Here is a 17,719-nt window from a genome sequence, read left to right on the forward strand (position 1 = left end):
GGGCGCTCAGTCCATGAACCGTGGTATTGAAAAGCGATCAGCTGGGTCAAGGTCTGTTTTAAGAAGGGAACGTATTTACGAGTTTTATGGTACTAAAAGGTCTGCCACGGCCGGAATGACATGCGCGGTACTACTCTCTCTCATTCAGAACATAGCTTGGTATATTTGTTTAGTTTTTTTTCCTTAATTGAGGGGGCGCTTAATCAATGCACTACGGTACAGAAAAACGATCAGCCTAGCTCAGTCAAGTCTAGCTCAGGCTCATTCAGAGTATAATGTTAATTTTTTTTCTTTTCTATGTTTATGAACAAGATATCATAATCGACAGCATCCCTGAGCCAGCTACTGTTATTTCTTGATTTCGTCTTGACAGCTTTTCTGAGGATGTGGTTGGTGTCCATTCATCAACAGGGTGCTTCATCAAGGGAGACGCCTAATTGGAGGGGTGGGGGGGGGGGGGGGGAGCTTAGTCCTGAAACTACGGTAATGAAAAGCGATCAGCCAAGCTCAAAAAAGGCTACGATAGCTCAGGCCGTTTCAAGAAGGGAACATATTTAGAACGACGCGAGTATGCATTGGACAATGGCGTTCACAAATTAAACGTTTTTGCAGCCATTTTATTAGAAATACCAAAACAACTGCAACTGTAGCCATTAATTACATAAAGGAGTTATGTTTTCTGAAATTTAACATGAGCTATCATGAATTATGGCTCAATCGACTTTCTCTGCTCTTACCACAAGCAGGGTATGCTCGTACATGATAAGGTCATCATCCTTCATATCCTTAAATACGTCATTCTCAAGCTCTCTAACTCCCTCTTCGATTTGATCATCACTAAAATGTTTCAGCATGCTGTTAAAACGACATCGAAACTTTTCATACAGCTTGGATTTTTTCAAACTTAGTGGAAAGGAAAACTGTTGCTGAGAAACTTTTGCATTCAAATTGGATAGGATAGAAAAGTGGCTTTCCCGTTCTTTCCCAATACTTTGTCTCACTACCTTTTCTGCACTTTTGAAAAACGGATGACCGGTTTTTAGGGTGGTTACCAGGAGGAAAATACCACCGGGACGTAGAGAACGAAGTATCCCTTTAAAAACAACATCAGGGTTAACAAAATTATACGCACTCATAACAGCTATAACCCTGTCAAAACTTCCGCTGATTTGCGAATCCGAAAAAAATTCTTCGGCCGTTTTCAGAATCGTATAAACCCCTTTCTTTTGGCGAGCAACTTGTTGCATTTCCACGCTGGGATCTACACACCAAATAGGATTTTCTAGCCCTGACAATTCAAAGAGTTCTGTGGCAATGGCGCCCGTTCCACTACCAATGTCAGCAACCACGTGTCCTGCTTTCAAATCTAAACATTTCAGTAAGACGGGAATGGCACCTTCGTGAAATTCTTTGTAGAAGTCGTCGTATTTGCCAGCAATCATGCGATAATAATCTGTTGAGAAGGGAAAAAGAGATGCCTGTGTACGCGGGTATCTTTCGTTTATGGCAGTCTTCAAATTATTTCACATTCCCTCATCTGTCAGTCTCGAACTGGTCAATGTCTGTCAGTTTGTCTTCCTGTATTTGGATTTGGTTGGCACCGTAGTGAGGACCTCGTCCCCACGATCTTGGCGGTACGGATAAGTCCCTGGCCAACAGCAGGCCACGTGTGTCAAAAAAATCTTGGAGATTTTAGTTTATTCCAAATGGCAGAGGCCAACCGCAGTTCGGTAAAAGAGCCCACACAAACGAAGACTACTACGGTTTATCGAGCGAATTCCAAACTTTTGTCTCGATTTCACGGACTTGGAAATTATTGTCCAGACAATAAAAATTTTATGTTGCCCCTCGGTTAATATTTAAACTGAACTACATGTACAGTCGACTCCCGATAACTCGAACCCTCGCTAACTTGAACCTCCCGCTAACTCGAACCAATTTTCCTTTCCTTTCAGGCCATTTTCTATATAATTTTACCCTCGATAACTCGAACTCCCGATAACTCGAACCATTTTCAATTTCCCTTGAACGTTCGAGTTATCGGGAGTCCACTGTAGCTATACTGGCTAGGGTATTCCAGTAGGGGGTGTAACATATTGGAACATTCTGGGAACCCTCTAGGCGATCTATCCTTCCCATGTGGTTTTGGACTCGACGGCGAAGAAGCGTTTGATCGTCTTGTACTTAATTTTACCTCTGTTTGAACAGGTTAGTGCTGTAATTTTGTTGTAGTTCTTCACCACAGAGGTTCTAGTTGCTCATTAGTTTTGAGACGTTTTTGGATATTTGGGTTTTTGACTATCGTTTAGCTTCCCAGTTTGACACAATTGTTACTATTGGCGCCCTTTGGTGAGATTATTATTCTAAGCTTACGCTCGTAATTTATAAAATTTTGTTTTCCAATTTTCTCATTTGTCCCATGGCTTCACCTCTCCCAAGTAGCCTTGTTTCGGGTCATTCTTTTGTGAAGAGACTTCACGCTGATTTGCAATGCAAATTTGATCTCTGTGGCGCTCTGGATTTCAATGAATGATTTTCCAGTAATCAGATACCTATGTTATGCGCACTGGATTCTGGGATCGCCAGGGGGCAAACATTGCAAGTCGCCATAAAGAAGTGTATGGCATAAAGTTGTTTCTTCGTCAAAAGCAGTGATTTCGGGCAAAAAATAACGCATTTTCGCCGTGATTTTGTGAGAAGCGGAGGTGACTAATGTTGGTGCGTGGAAATTGTAAGATTTTGTGTTATGACTGGGATGAAATCTATCGATAAAATTATGCGAAATGTTGATTTTGCAATCTACTGAATCTACATCAACTGATCAAGTAATGGTGACCAATAGTCTCGAAATAATACAAACGTAGGTATTAATTTGAGGGGATTGACTCAATAAAGCCTTTTCAGTTGTAATTGTATGTGTGCCGATATTAACAACCGATGCCAGGCGGTGGTCACTGTGCTGTATGAGGTGTATAAATATAGGGTTGACAAGCCTTCGTGCTCACGTGCGTGTTTTAGTTTTGCCCTCACGGGTATAGCTTTTTAAAGGCTGGTTTCCATATGATCGCGGATCGCAGATCGCAGTAAGGTCTGCGATCGTCTGCGATCATATGGAAACTACTTCTGCGATCCTGCGATCGTGATCGCAGACGATCGCAGAAGATAGAACCATGTTCTATCTAAAGGCTGGTTTCCATATGATCGCGGATCGCAGATCGCAAACAATCGCAATTGATCGCAGGAGATAGAACATGGTTCTATCCTCTGCGATCGTCTGCCATCACTACTAGGAGGTACCCTGTGAAATCCATGTGAAAACTATGTGAAAATCATGTGAATTTTTTTATCATGTGAAACACCCTGTGAAAAACCCTGTGAAATAAAAAGTGTTTCTTGGCAAGATTATCAGCCATGTGAAAAAATATGTGAAATTTTAAGATGTATCTTGCAAGTTAAAAGACCATGTGAAATACCCTGTGAAACATGACTTGATTATAAGAATGAACATGTCACCATGTGAAACACCCTGTGAAATAAAAAGTGTTTCTTGGCAAAATTATCAGCCATGTGAAAAAATATGTGAAATTTTAAGATGTATACACTATGAACTACAGTTTTATGAAAATGCCATGAATTTTCTGTGAATACCCCATGAAAGGCATTTCATGGCCCCTGAAAACTGCAAAATGAAATTTCATGGCCTTATTTGTGGGCATGAATTTTCCATGAAAAATGTAGCATTTTATTTCATGACCCATGAATTTGATTAGGAGAGACGTTCATGGGCCATGAATTTTCCATGCAATTCATCACAGTGTATTTCATGGCCCATGAAAAGTCATGTGATAGGTCTTTTATGGGCCATGAAAATGGCTGGTGGTGTGGTCTTTGATTTCATGGGCCATTAATAATCCATGAAACTCACCACAATATCTTTAATGACTCATGGAAACATACTTTTCATATGTATAAAATAGTCTGTATTATAATTTATTCCTACTTTATTCAGCTGAGTTCATATTTGTTCAGCTATTACAAAATATGATTTTGAGGCAGCTGTACATGTTTTGTACCCACACCAATCACAACTTCACTGTACACTAGAATTTCAATTCACAGTTTCTTTGTTGTACGGTAAGTTTTAATCTGAACCATATATTTAACCATTCCATGGCAAATTAAATAATGTAACAATAACAAATGGTTTGGAAGAAAGAGCAAGGATATATACTTGTTGACTATACCACAACAGTGAGCAGTATTTGTATGTTATTTTAATTTAAAGTCTTAAGCTTACAATAATTATTGGTCGTACACTGAACTGCACTTGTGAAAACACTATTACTTTCAAACCTTCTTTGATGAATCTTGGCTCCAATTAATGCCAAAAAGAACAGCAATGCTTTGAATCATAATTCCAACGACCTTTGTGCGCAATGCTAGCTTTTAAAATGAGCAAGAAAGCGACTGGAGTCTAACTGAGTACCGGCAGCCATCTTGGATTTCATTCAGACTGGGAAGACTGGGCATGAACAAAGCCATTTTGGTCAGCAGATATGGCACTGCAGGCTCGGGAAAAACGGTTTCATTTTAGATTTTAGATCGTTTTAGGCGGGATTCAAGCGTTCAGGAGTCGTTTCCTCTGGATTTTTACCTCTGTTAAGCTAAAAAATGATGGATTAAAGCAACAAATGTGGATAGCTACTTTTAGAAAGAGGTAAGATTTCACACAATAATTTTGATGAAAGTCACTGCGGGAAAATGTGTGATTTTATAGATCTTCTGAGCGAGTGCAATTGCCCCTTTTGAATTTTGCATTTTGTAAAGCAAATTTGAGATTTTTGAAGTAGACATTCCCTATTTATTTTTAATATAAAGCCTTTGCAATTGTTTTACGGGGTAATAAATGTTATTATTTGTAGCCGGTTTAATATAATGTCTTGAGACTTACATGATGTTGATTTAAATGAAGTTGCATGGAGATCAGTTCATGATCAACTTCATGCCCATTCGGTGTATATTTTTGTAACTGCCACCTCAGATGTCAGTTAAAGGCTGAATACCCTCATTTTACTCAGAAACCAACAAGATTACTGTGATCACCCAGAAGAACTCACTTAGTAAGTTACAGCAATCAATTTTCTGTTTTACTACAGATTTTCAACTCAATATTGTTGTCAAGGCCGATACTCAAGACTGTACTGAGCTTCAGAGTGAAGTCACCACGTCCTGCTCAACATGATAAGTCAATTATGACTGTTGGACTCTATTTTAATTACTACTATATAGTACTCAGGAGCAAATTACCAAATAACTAAACAGTGTACATTCTCCTGCGGAAGATGTTTAAAGTTTTTATTGTATTATTTTTATAGTGATTGTATTGTAATTTTGTCTTATTTTATGTTATCATAATCCTATTGTAATTGCTCTAATAATCTTACATATTATAATTTTAGAAAATATTATAAAATTTGTATTCTATTGTAAAGTGGATGAAATTTTCACACTTGGTCTCTGGAAAGGCACCCAATTTAAAAACTGTTCATCCTCAGTAATAATATTATAAGAGACTAGGAGGGAGATTTGGGGGCTTCAGTAAATACTCTTACAAGATCAGAGACTGTGGAGGGGGGGCTTCAGCCCCACTCCCCTTACTTTTTGGAGAGTGAAAGGAATATTCTAATTTTCTACATGCATCACTTACAGAAACAATCAGTTTTATCTGATTTGATATTCTAGCCGATATGCATGGCCAATTTATATTTGTGCTCATTTCTAGCAATTGCCTATCGTGATTTTCCAGGCATTCATGCATAACAAAGTGTGTGCTGTGCTCTACAAGTGATAAAATTTTATGACAATCATTTGTTTCTCTTTTATTTGCTAGCTATAATTGTGTATATCTTGGGATATGTAGAAGAAGAGTGAACATATGCTGCCCATTAATTGTCAAGCTGAGTTATATATTCACTTCTCTACTATTTGCCTTTTCTTTGAAGTCATTGTCGTTTCCTAGCGTGCTAGTTTGAATTGCGTCAATTCATACTGAACAATAATTTCTCATGGAGGTTAACTCATGATCAAACGATCACACATATCCTAGCTAGCAAAGCAACTAGCTAGCTAGCCATAGCTGTGAATGTCAGTGCTCAGTCTTCCCAAAATTTCTTAATCAGAGTGCCATGGAGTGGAGAATTTTTGTGTAAAAGTTTCAGATTAACAATATTAATATAATGAGCATCAATAAAATTCAAAGGAACTATCTATTACTGTACATATGGGCCTGTTTTTGTTTTACTTTTTCACATGGTATTTCACATGATTAATAGTTTCACATCTTTTATGATTCACTTCACGCCCCTTTTCACATGGTATTTCACATCATTGTTGTTTTCACATCCTTTTTCACATGATATTTCACAGTATTAATGTTTTCACATGTATTTTCACAGGATGATTTTTGTCAAAATTGTGAATTAGATTTCACAACAATTTTCACATGGTATTTCACATGTTATCCTGTGAAATAGGCTATGAAAATGCGGAGCCCGTTTCACAGGGTAATTTCACATACTTTTTCACACTCCTGTGAAATTCTATGTGAATAACCATGTGAAAACCATGTGAAAACCCTGTGAAACGAGGTATAAAATTCACATGATTTTCACATGGCTTTCACATGGATTTCACAGGGTACCTCCTAGTAGTGCATCACGATCGCAGGATCGCAGACGATCGCAGAAGTAGTTTCCATATGATCGCAGACGATCGCAGACCTTATTGCGATCTGCGATCTGCGATCCGCGATCATATGGAAACCAGCCTTTAGATAGAAGTGTGTATACAATATGCGAGCCAGCGAGGCATGCGAGCCATTGCGAGGCATGCGAGGCAGACGTGCGAGGCATGAACAAAACATGCGAGGCATGCGAGGCATGAACAACCCCCAACATAAATGCTAACCGTTAAGCTAACCGGGGAGCTATTTAAGCTAACCTGATTGCTTTATAGGCTAACCAGAGAGCTTTTTAGGCTAACCGAAGTGTTTTTCAGGCTAACCTGAGTGCCTCGCACGTCTGCCTCGCATGCCTCGCATGCCTCGCTGGCTCGCAGATTGTGCATCCCCGTTCTGTATTATGATCTCAAAGGTCATTTCTGGGTTATGCGTATCGTTTATTAGAACTCTTGTTGTTTCTGTTTAGCGACTGCCGTTCTTATGTACTTTGTGGCATTTGGTTCAGGTTTGGTATGGCCCATTTCAGTGCATCCGGTGACAGTATAGCCTCTCTTTTTATCACTGTACGGATAGGATTTGAACGGAATATATGTACCTTGCAGCTTTTGTGTTGCTGAGCCCGGCTATTTGCTTTTGTCGCAAGATGTTGTGTTTCTTATCACGGCTATCTGTCTTTTGATCCTTTCTTTATCATTGTAGCTCGTTTGAAAGCTATGCAATACGTTAAATTGAGGGCTTAAGTCCTCTTTAGTCCGTTTGTGTTTCTGTTATTAAATATCACTTCGCCGATCCGCTCTGTAACTGTGAGGTTTGTGTAGTGGGAGCTTTAGTTAGTATTTTCCTCCTGTGTTTTGATTACGCCACAGAATGATTAGACAATTATCCTGAGTTAGCATTCTCGTTGCTCTGGCCAGGGGAGATTTCCCCTTGTTAACTATCACTGGTTTCAACCCTCCACAGCGCAATAGCTCGGTATTTCCATACCCTCGCACAATAATTTCTCTCATTTGTTTGGGTAAAATTTCAGCAGCCATGAAGTTATAACTCACGTACGTAACTAAAAAGAAAACAATCTCGACACACATAATTACAACTGAAAAGGCTTTATTGAGTCAATCCCCTCAAATTTACACCTAAGCTACCTAAGTTTGTACTTTTTCAATAGAATAACTTGATGTAGATTCAGTGGATTTCACAATCAACCTTACGCAAGAGTGTTAATCGATAGATTTTATCGCATCAACCACACAAAAACTTACAATTTCCACGCACAAACATTAGTCACCTCCGCTTCTCATAAAATCACGGCGAAAATGCGTTACTCTTTGTCCAAAACCACTGCTTTTGACAAAGAAACAACTTTACGCCATACATTTCTTTCTGGCGACTTGCAATGTTTGCCCCCTGGCGATCCCAGAATCCTGTGCGCATAACATAGGTATCTGATTACTGGAAAATCATTCATTTAACTCAGACCGCGACTGTGTCATTGCATGGCATCGGTGGGTTGACCGTTCCACGACTAGCCCGGGAATTACGGCTTCTATTTGCTAACGGGCCTCTTCCCAGGGTCATTATCCTTGAGATCGGGACAAATGATCTAAGTTCTCAACCTCCCGAGGTTGTAATTGGGGAGGTATTAGACTTGGTCGATTTCCTGCAGTCTGTAGCATCTTCTACCGTTGTCAGTATTTGCAAAGTCCTTCCTCGGCGGCAACGCGGGACGGGTTTGCCTCAGGAGGATTTCAACAATAGGGCCGCCACGTTCAATAAGATGCTTGAACCGCTTTTTGACGGTCAACAGTTTGTATTTATGTGGGAACATTTGGAAATCCAGCCCCTTTCTCGTCGAGTCCTTTTGCCTGATGGCGTTCATTTGAATCCTCATGGGCAGTATTGCCTATATCGAAGCTACCGGGGGGCCATATTAAAAGGCGTTTCTATGCTTTCCAATAGGCCTAGTACATGAGATGTTTTGTATGCCGAGAACTTAGCTTACATTATATGATTTTCCTCAGACCACGCTATCATTCCATCATCATAATTTATTTTATCTGTTGAATTTCCATGTTAGTTGGGTGCTGCGCTTTTCATTCCACATCAACAATGAATATACTTCTGTGGAACATGTAACCGCAAAATTGGGCACATTTATGTCCTTTATTCATTTATAATTTGGTATCTGTACCAACTTTAGGCTAGGTAGATAATCCCAACATAATATTGTCATTTTGCCTCATTGTATGTCAATTTTTATTTTAGTCAGTATTGGCTGTGATGATTGTTCCATGGCATTAACTGACACCTTACTTTTAATTTGTGTTAGGAATTTGATCCTATCCTTTGTGGACATTTTTGGTCCTACATTATTTATTGTTGTCCTGGCTATTTTGGGGTATCATGATATTTTCATACCACCCGTCAGGCATGATGTCACTGGCGCTGTATTGGCACAGTATATTTTTACAGCATAATACGGAGCACTCTGCGGCGACACTGTGTTGTATTGTCTGCCATGCTACCGTGCTGATTATATTTTGTTTGTGTTTGATGTAATATCCTGTATTGTTTTTATCTGGGCTCTAACAAACACGCCCAAATATTTTGATCTGGTCTGGCCTTGCTTTGCCTGTTGCCTGTTTTGTTTTTGTCTTTACAATTTTTCCCATAGGATAATGCCTCGTCCATCACGCTCTAAGAAGGTGCCACGTAGTTCAGGCCCGCTGGCTCCACGTGTAAGCCGTGTGCGCACAGGACCCTTGGCTTCGACCTCAACATCCATATCTACATCAACGGCAACAGGAACATCAACTTCCACATCGACATCCATAGCCACCCCCACTTCAACCATGGTCCAGGGCATCGCCAGAGCAGTATCGCAAGCAGTTATCCAATCTTTGACCCCATTTATGGTGTCTGAGCAGTCTACCTCGGCGTCCACACTGATGGAAACGCAAGTCCAGGATACTCTTGCCCACACCTCACCTAATGTTACCCTTAGGGCAGATGCTACTGTACAGGGGTCTGTGGCTTCTGTCCTCCGTTCTCTCTCAGGTGAGCCTTTAACTGGGGTGGCTCTAGCCCAACCCCATGACCGGCCAGGGGAAATATTTACTTCCATGTCTTTGCCAATTGATGCCAGGGTGACACTGAAATTAAAGGCCAAAATTTGGGCTAATGAATTTATCAATTTTGGGCAGCTAATCACAGTGACACCCAATGACGAAAAATTTAATATTTCAATTAATACCTCTACGGAATCCCCTGGTCAGCCTACATTGTGTCTTGAGCCACTTCAGAAGACCAAAAACATTAGCACTATTGCAGCTTGGACTTCTGCTTTCTAGGTATTTGTTGGAATATACACCTCTAAATTTCCTGCAGAAGCTCCAGCCCTGATGAAGGATGGGGAGGTGGTGAGAGACTTGGCAGAGGGGCAAATTGGATTTACTATGACACTAATTTCCGCTATTTGAGGCAGCAAAAGTCAGCAGATTTTCCTTGGGGCACTATTCACTTTGAGCTTTGGATAAGATCTCAGCAGTTCCCCCGCAAGAATACTAATGTGCCTCTTAACACATCTCGCTCCTCTCGGGGTAGCACTTATGTGCCTATTGGCTATTGTCGAAAATATCACAGAGGAGGTAACTGTGCGGGTTGTTCATTTAAACATGAATGTCATAAATGTCATCAAAACCATCCAAGCTCCAAGTGTAATTTTCGTGCCCCAGGATCTAAGCCCCCCAGTCAAACCAAGCCTCGCATTACCAACTCCAGTCAGAATAAATAGGTAGCTCCTCTTTTGTCTGGGTATTCAACTTCTGCTGCTGAATATTTGATTAATGGTTTTGGCCTTGGTTTTCCTATCCCTTTTCAAGGCCCATCCTCTTCTTCTTCTTCCCCTAATTTGTTATCAGCTGAACATCATCCTGGCGTGATTGATCATTATTTAACAAAGGAGTTGTTGGCACAGCGAGTAGCTGGCCCCTTTACACACCAAAATTTTCGGGTGTCACCCATTGGGGTAGTACCCCAATGGGGAAGAAAACACCTGGTGGATTTCGTTGCATACAGCATTTATCATACCCTTACGGGGCTTCTGTCAACGATGGGATTCCTGTTGAGGACTCCAGTGTTACTTACTCTCATATTGATGATGCTGTTGGGCTGATTGTGAGGTCTGGGGTTGGCAGTTTTTTAGCGAAAACCGATATCAAGAGTGCTTTCCGTATTATTCCTATTTGGCCAGCGGATTAACATCTACTTGGTATCTATTGCCGAGGTAATTACTATTTTGACCGATGTTTGCCCATGGGCCTGGCAAGTTCCTGTAAGACTTTCGAGGCCCTCAGTACAGCTGTTCAGTGGATTGCCCAGATAGGGTAGATTAGGGATATCTTACATGTTACATCTTTTGGATGATTTTTTGATTATTTCTGGATCCCATGAGCAGTGTTCTAGAGAGCTAGCCCTTTTCCTGGAACTCTGCTCCTACCTAGGTATACCAATGGCCCCTGATAAAACTGTTGGGCCTTCTACTGTCTTATCATTTGCTGGTATAGAGCTGGATACTGTGCACTCGGAAGCGCGCTTACCCCGCGACAAGATAATGCGCTTTGCCTCCCTGCTATCAGACTATTTAAAACGCAAGAAGGTCACCCTTCGGGAATTACAGTCTCTAATAGGGTTGCTGAATTTTGCTTGTTCAGTGGTTCTTCCTGGACGTGCATTCCTGCGTCGTCTCATTGACTTGACTATAGGGATAGCTCGTCCACAACATTTTATTCGATTGACTAGGGCAGTTTAGTCTGATATGCGAACATGGCTAGCTTTCTTATCAAACTTTAATGGTTCATCCTTTTTCTTAAATCAAAATTGGATAACTAATCCCAGTCTCCAGCTCTATACTGATGCTTCTGGTTCGTTTGGCTATGGGGCGGTTTTCAGAGACCAATGGTTTTATGGCCCTTGGCCTGACTCTTGGAAGTCTTTTAACATTGCTGCGTTGGAATTTTACCCAATTGTCCTGAGTGTTATCATCTGGGGCCCTTTGATGCGTAATCAGCGTATCACATTCTTCACAGACAATGAGGCCTTGGTTCATATTATTAATAAGAACAGTTGTCGGGATAAGCTCCTCATGTCATTTGTGCGAAGACTGGTGCTTGTGTGCTTACAAAATAACATACTATTTCGTGCGCGACATGTGCCTGGTATTAAGAATGACCCGGCAGACTCTTTGTCCTGTTTACAGATTCAGAGATTTCGACGCCTCGCTCCAGCACACATGCAGCTCTCTCCGGTACATATCCCGACCGCCCTACACATAGCCAAAGTTTATCCAAAATTGGAGAGTTTGTCGATATTCCTTGTCAAACACCCTTCCCACCAAACAGAGCAAGCCCAAACAATAGTGTTTCTTGTTTTGATATATAATTTGGAGAGGGGCAGGATAAAGAAATTATTGTCCAGACAATAAAAATTTTATGCTGCACATCGGTTAATATTTAAGAGTAAATGTCTGTAAAAACCAAAGAAATCCCGGACACAGCTCAAAATTCGAATTCGCTCATACTTTGTAGATTGATAGGCCCTAGTACCACACTTATGAAAAGGATATCCATTTAACCAAATAACCACTCGTTTACGAGAAACGAATTTTAAATTATCAACGGCATTTGTGGTCAACAAAGCCTCAAATAATGTCAGCATTCATTAAGCTACCGAATCAAGCAATCGTAACTTTTGAATCTCTTACACGCAAATCCTATTCATTAAATGCTTTTTTAGTTCTCTGACTTGTAACATAGCCAGGCAACTCTTCTTATAAATATTTTACGATTTTTTTTTTAAGGAATACCAGCGGCTTCTCTTAAAGGCTTTGTTAGGACCTCCAACAAACTAGCCATAACTACCTGTGGTACTCAAAAAATCTCACCGAAAAACCTTCCGGGGGTACAATTTATGATAGTTTTCAGTTTCTATCGCTTCAATTTCTTGGGATCTTTCGTACGTTAAGAAAAAAACATTTCTAAACTGAGCATATTTTCACTATCCGCCGTTTTGAAATGAACAACAAACACACTTGAATTGTTGATAAAACTTACATTGTTTTATTCAAATAAGCCGCTTGAAACATCTATTTGTACGAAGTATCAACTGCGGTAAATCCCTTTTATGTTCTTTTTTTTGAATTGAAATCATAACCTAAAGTGTAGCAAGTTAACATAACAAAATCGCGTCTGGCAATGGGTTTGCATAATTTCTACATTTTTGCCGTGACTCACCTCATTCCTGTCACTGACCTTCAACAAACTTGATTTCTTTGCCGTTATTTTCTTAGTTCTCGGTTTAATCTTACGTTCCCTACTATACAAGCCAAGCTACAAACCATTGTGAATCTTTCACCGCGAGCTCAGCCGTTCCAACCAGAAATTTGTGCAGTATTTTCGTCTATTTCGAATACAGTTTTACAGAAATTCACGTGATCAACACGGAACGTCACTTTGTGTTACTTTGCGTCACGCTCACGCAACTTCCAATACCCCTTCTTTGGCAAAACTCGCTTACGCGAACCTTGAGACTGGAAAAGGTCAAAACTGGCAAACATATTTTATAACTTAAGCTAAGCGAAAAAAGACAATAAACTTCTTGTCGCTATTTGTCTAGGAAGACGTGAATTAACTCAACGGGAACTCCAACCAATAAACCGGCAAATGGGTGGCTTACTGCAGTACACATTTGTTTTACGAACTTAAAAAAGATTAAATAAAAGTCAAGGCTTTTCAAAGCACTTTCAGGCTAAGGTTGACTAAAAATAGAAAATGAATAAATGTTTTTAAGTTGACAGTGATCAGCTTGTACCATATAACTGGGTTTTCATATACCTTATGCAAAAATGACTGACATTTTAACATTCCCGTTTGTTGCATTCACTAGCCTCGTTCAAGGTAAAATACTCTTTTGATTTTTAAACTCAATAACGAAGCTAGTGAGGCTAATTTGAATGCAAACAAAAGGATATTAAAATGTCAGTCATTTTTGCATAGGGTCTCTGCCCCCACCCTCCCACCCATTTTCTTTGAAATGAAACTCACGGTCGCGCGCGACAAGTCGCAGGACTTTCGCGCGCGGGGCAAACTCACGCACAGCGTCTTCTATTTGTCGCTCAAAAATTGTGACTGAAAAAGAAAAAGAATTTATTTTAGCCCAGATTCTAGCGGAGATAGAGAGTCTGGCCCTTCGATCTTCGTCCTTAACCTATTGCAAACACTTTCATTATATCCAATTCTGATCAAACGAGGACTGCATGAAGTGCACCAACCACACATAAACTAAACATCTTAGGGGTTCGTCAAAATAAACAATTCTATATGAAAAAGTATTCTGGCAGACTTGTCTTCCATAACACTCCTTTATTAATGCCAAATTTTTGGCAACTTTAGCTTATGTTGCACTGTCCAATTGCAGCTTACAATGTGAGATTTGGGAAGGTTATAATAATAATAATAATAATAATAATAATAATGATAATAATAATAATAATAATAATAATAATAATAAATAATAATAATAATAATACAGTCAACTCTCTCATAGGCGACCACCTTCCGTAAGCGACCACCTTGTAAACAACGGTTTTGTTTCTCAGTTAAATACTGTTTCAAGAGCTGTCTCGTAAGCGACCTCCACTCAAATTTCTTAAGGGACCGCGACCACTTTTTAGGCCAGAAATCACGCATTCTTTTGTTTTCTGTTTCTGGTAAGCGACCACACAACATAATCACGCATGATCGCATGTAAATCATTACTCAGAAGTGACAAAAGTTCAATTTTGATGACGCTTCCCCGTACTGCTGACAGATAATGACAGTTTACAGACAGAGAAGATGGCTACAATTAGATCTTTAGGTAAACGGGAATTGTTACAGTGATCTGTTCCAAAATGAACCATGAACCATGTTATACAAAGTTTCATAAGAAGAATGAATAAATGTGAAAAAATCAAATAAATAAGTTTCTATTTGCCTGATTTTAGCTGCTAAGGTAACATTTTTTTGTAATTAATTAATCAATCCAGTATTAGGCTTAGTTTGTTGATCTTTCCCGTAAGCGACCACTTTGTCGTGCACCAAGGGTGGTCGCTCACAAGAGAGTTGACTGTAATAATACTACTACTACTACTACTACTACTACTACTACTAATAATAATAATAATAATAATAATAATAATAATAATAATAATAATAATAATAATAATAATAATAATAATAATAATAATAATAATAATAAATAATAACGCAGGGGGATCCCTTAGCCATGCCCTGGTACTCGGTCAATACATCTATCATGATCCAGAGCTTAAGGATAAGCACACCAGGTGTTAAGCAAGTATGGCTAGCCGACGACTCTGCGGGGGGTGGACAAATCGTGCCCTTGTATAATTGGTACAATCACCTGAGTCAGGAAGGAAAGAAGTATGGTTATCTAGTGAATGGACCAAAGAGCTGGCTGATTGTCAAGTCGGACGTACTTGCAGTTGAGGCAAAGAAGGTGTTTGGAGACGAGGTTAATATTATTACTGAAGGTCAGCGCCACTTAGGGGCCGTCATCGGATCTCAAGAGTTCAAAGATCAATATTGTCGGGAAAAGGTCCTTGGATGGAAAGGAGAACTCGAAGCCCTATCTGAAATAGCAAGGAGCCAGCCTCATGCAGCCTACACTGTTTTCACGAAGGGTTACAAATCCAAGTTTACCTATTTCATGCGCACAATAGAGTCGTTTGAAGATTACGTTGACCCTATTCAAGAGGCGATTGACGACTTACTCCTCCCAACACTATTAGGTCAAACGGAGCCCATCCCTAGCAATCTGCGTCAGCTTTTTACTTTGACACCCGCTCAAGGAGGGCTTGGCGTACCTGACTTACGGTTTGAAGCTCCACAGCAGTTTGCTGCTTCTACGACAATAACAGCATCGCACGTAGATTCCATCACCAAACAGAGCACTTTCATGGTGGCAGGCGAGAGGTCCACGGAGGAGTTAAAAAGACAACATCAAGCTTCAAAAATTGCGTCGGTGAAATCGAGAATGGAAAGTATTGATTCCACTCTACCCTCGGATCTGCTGCGGTCAGTTAACCAATCGAGAGACAAGGGTGCGAGCTCGTGGCTTACCGCAGTACCTCTTGTCGATCAAGGCTTAGTGCTGAATAAACAAGAATTCAGAGACTCTCTGCGTTTAAGGTATAATTTTCCCCTGTCTGATTTACCAAGCAAGTGTGTTTGTGGGGAGAAGTATACCGTCTGCCATTCCCTGTCATGCAAAAAGGGAGGGTTCGTGGCGCAGAGACATGATGGCGTCCGCAACCTACTTACCTCTTTTCTTGGTAAGGTTTGCACCAACGTTGAAGTCGAACCACAACTACAACCTCTCGACAATGAGCAATTCAACCTCAGAAGCGCGGTGACAAGTCCGGAGGCAAGACTGGACATGAAGGCAGGGGGCTTTTGGTCTCGAGGAGTTACAGCATTTTTCGATGTCAGAGTAACGCATGTTAACTCCAAGTGTAACCAGGGAAAAGCAACATCGACAATCTTTAAAGAGCAGGAAGAAGAGAAAAAGCGGAAGTACCAACAGAGGGTGCTGGACGTTGAAATGGGATCTTTCACTCCCCTAGTTTTTGGAACCAACGGTGGGATGGGAGCCGACTGCAATTGTTTTCTCAAACGCCTAGCCGAGAAGCTCTCAGAAAAGAATGAGGAACCTTATCACATTACTATCACTTGGATTAGAACATTGCTTTCTTTTGAGATTTTAAAGTCGGTACACACATGCGTACGAGGCTCCAGAACACCTTTTCACAAAATTCCATTTGGGGATTTCATAGATGACTGCCGCTTAAACGCTAGCCAAGCGTGTCTCCGCTAATTTTAGAAAGTGAATGATGGCGTGACGTTGTAAATTAGTATTTTAGGATCTTTTTAACAACTTTTTTATTTCATCAAAATTTTAGTCTTACTATTGTTAAAAAATTGTGCTTGAAAATAGCTCTGTTGTACTTGGAAATAGTCGCTTTTTTTTTTAATCGAAATGAATTTTAAATATTGAATTGTAAATAGGTTTTAATAGCTCTTTTTTTCTACTTTTAACTTGTAAATATCAATTTTGCTTGGAATATTATAATAAAGAAAGTATTTTTTTTTATTGTTTAAAAAAAAAAAAAAAAAAAAAAAAAAAAAAAAAAATAATAATAATAATAATAATAATAATAATAATAATTATAATTATAATTTTGGCAGGTGTCATTTACCTGCACATGACCTTTCTCCAACAAGCTGGGTAAGCAGATCAATGAACGGTAAGTTCCATCCACATTTAATCCCAGATTCTCACAAAGCTCCCTCAACATTTTAACTGGACAATTTGGTAACTTCTTCTCGCTCGCCAAGCTGCATGACTTTATCGATCGCCAACCTAATCTCGACATTCCCGAACCGACTGAGATCAGGGTACGAGATTACCGCCAACCAATACCCAAACGTTCACGGTGCAAGGGACATATGGTCATTTCCTGGATGTTCGGCGGTGTTTGAAAACAGGCTGGCACTTCTTGCTAGTATGAGCTCGACTTCCGTTTCACAGCCACTAAATTTCAACAGTTTTTTGTGACCTGATACACTCTTGTTGCACGACACAAGAGGTAGGATCCCACACGACAGAATCCTAATTCTTGAATCACATCCACATTCGCCACCGACCAAAAGAGAGAAAGACATTTTCCTTCTTCTGACCAGACGTATCAGTTTTCGGTTAACAGCCGTATTTCGGAAACATGAAAGAAAAGAGTCGGCTCCGAAAGGTTGTTCATTTCAGTAAATATTCTAATAAGTTTTATTAAACTGAGAACCGGGTTTGCGAGACAACTGTCTTTGCTTCGAATTTGATGTAATGACGGCATTTATCCTTTTATGATATTTG

At 40.0% G+C, this 17,719-nt stretch overlaps 3 protein-coding genes across 3 annotated transcripts in view; 2 read left to right on the forward strand and 1 right to left on the reverse strand.

The window, feature by feature from the left end:
• Positions 1 to 534: 534 nt before the first annotated feature.
• Positions 535 to 17,719, reverse strand: part of LOC146470431 (uncharacterized) — a 24,823-nt gene continuing 7,638 nt past the window's right edge. Inside the window, exon 3 of the mRNA XM_085122005.1 lies at positions 535 to 1,453. Coding sequence (XP_084978131.1) covers positions 714 to 1,453 — 740 coding nt within the window. The 3' untranslated portion in view covers positions 535 to 713. The remainder of the gene's footprint in view (positions 1,454 to 17,719) is intronic.
• LOC146470432 (uncharacterized) lies at positions 8,209 to 12,175 on the forward strand. The gene is made up of 2 exons (XM_085121902.1): positions 8,209 to 9,793; positions 11,994 to 12,175. The coding sequence occupies exons 1-2, from the start codon at positions 9,415 to 9,417 to the stop codon at positions 12,173 to 12,175; spliced, it is 561 nt and encodes a 186-aa protein (XP_084978028.1). The 5' UTR covers positions 8,209 to 9,414.
• Positions 15,046 to 16,887, forward strand: LOC146470433 (uncharacterized). The gene has a single exon (XM_085122000.1). The coding sequence runs from the start codon at positions 15,059 to 15,061 to the stop codon at positions 16,667 to 16,669; it is 1,611 nt and encodes a 536-aa protein (XP_084978126.1). The 5' UTR covers positions 15,046 to 15,058; the 3' UTR covers positions 16,670 to 16,887.

Source organism: Pavona decussata, unplaced genomic scaffold (assembly GCF_977016875.1).
Source record: "Pavona decussata unplaced genomic scaffold, jaPavDecu1.1 SCAFFOLD_114, whole genome shotgun sequence".
NCBI classification, from domain to species: Eukaryota; Metazoa; Cnidaria; class Anthozoa; order Scleractinia; family Agariciidae; genus Pavona; species Pavona decussata.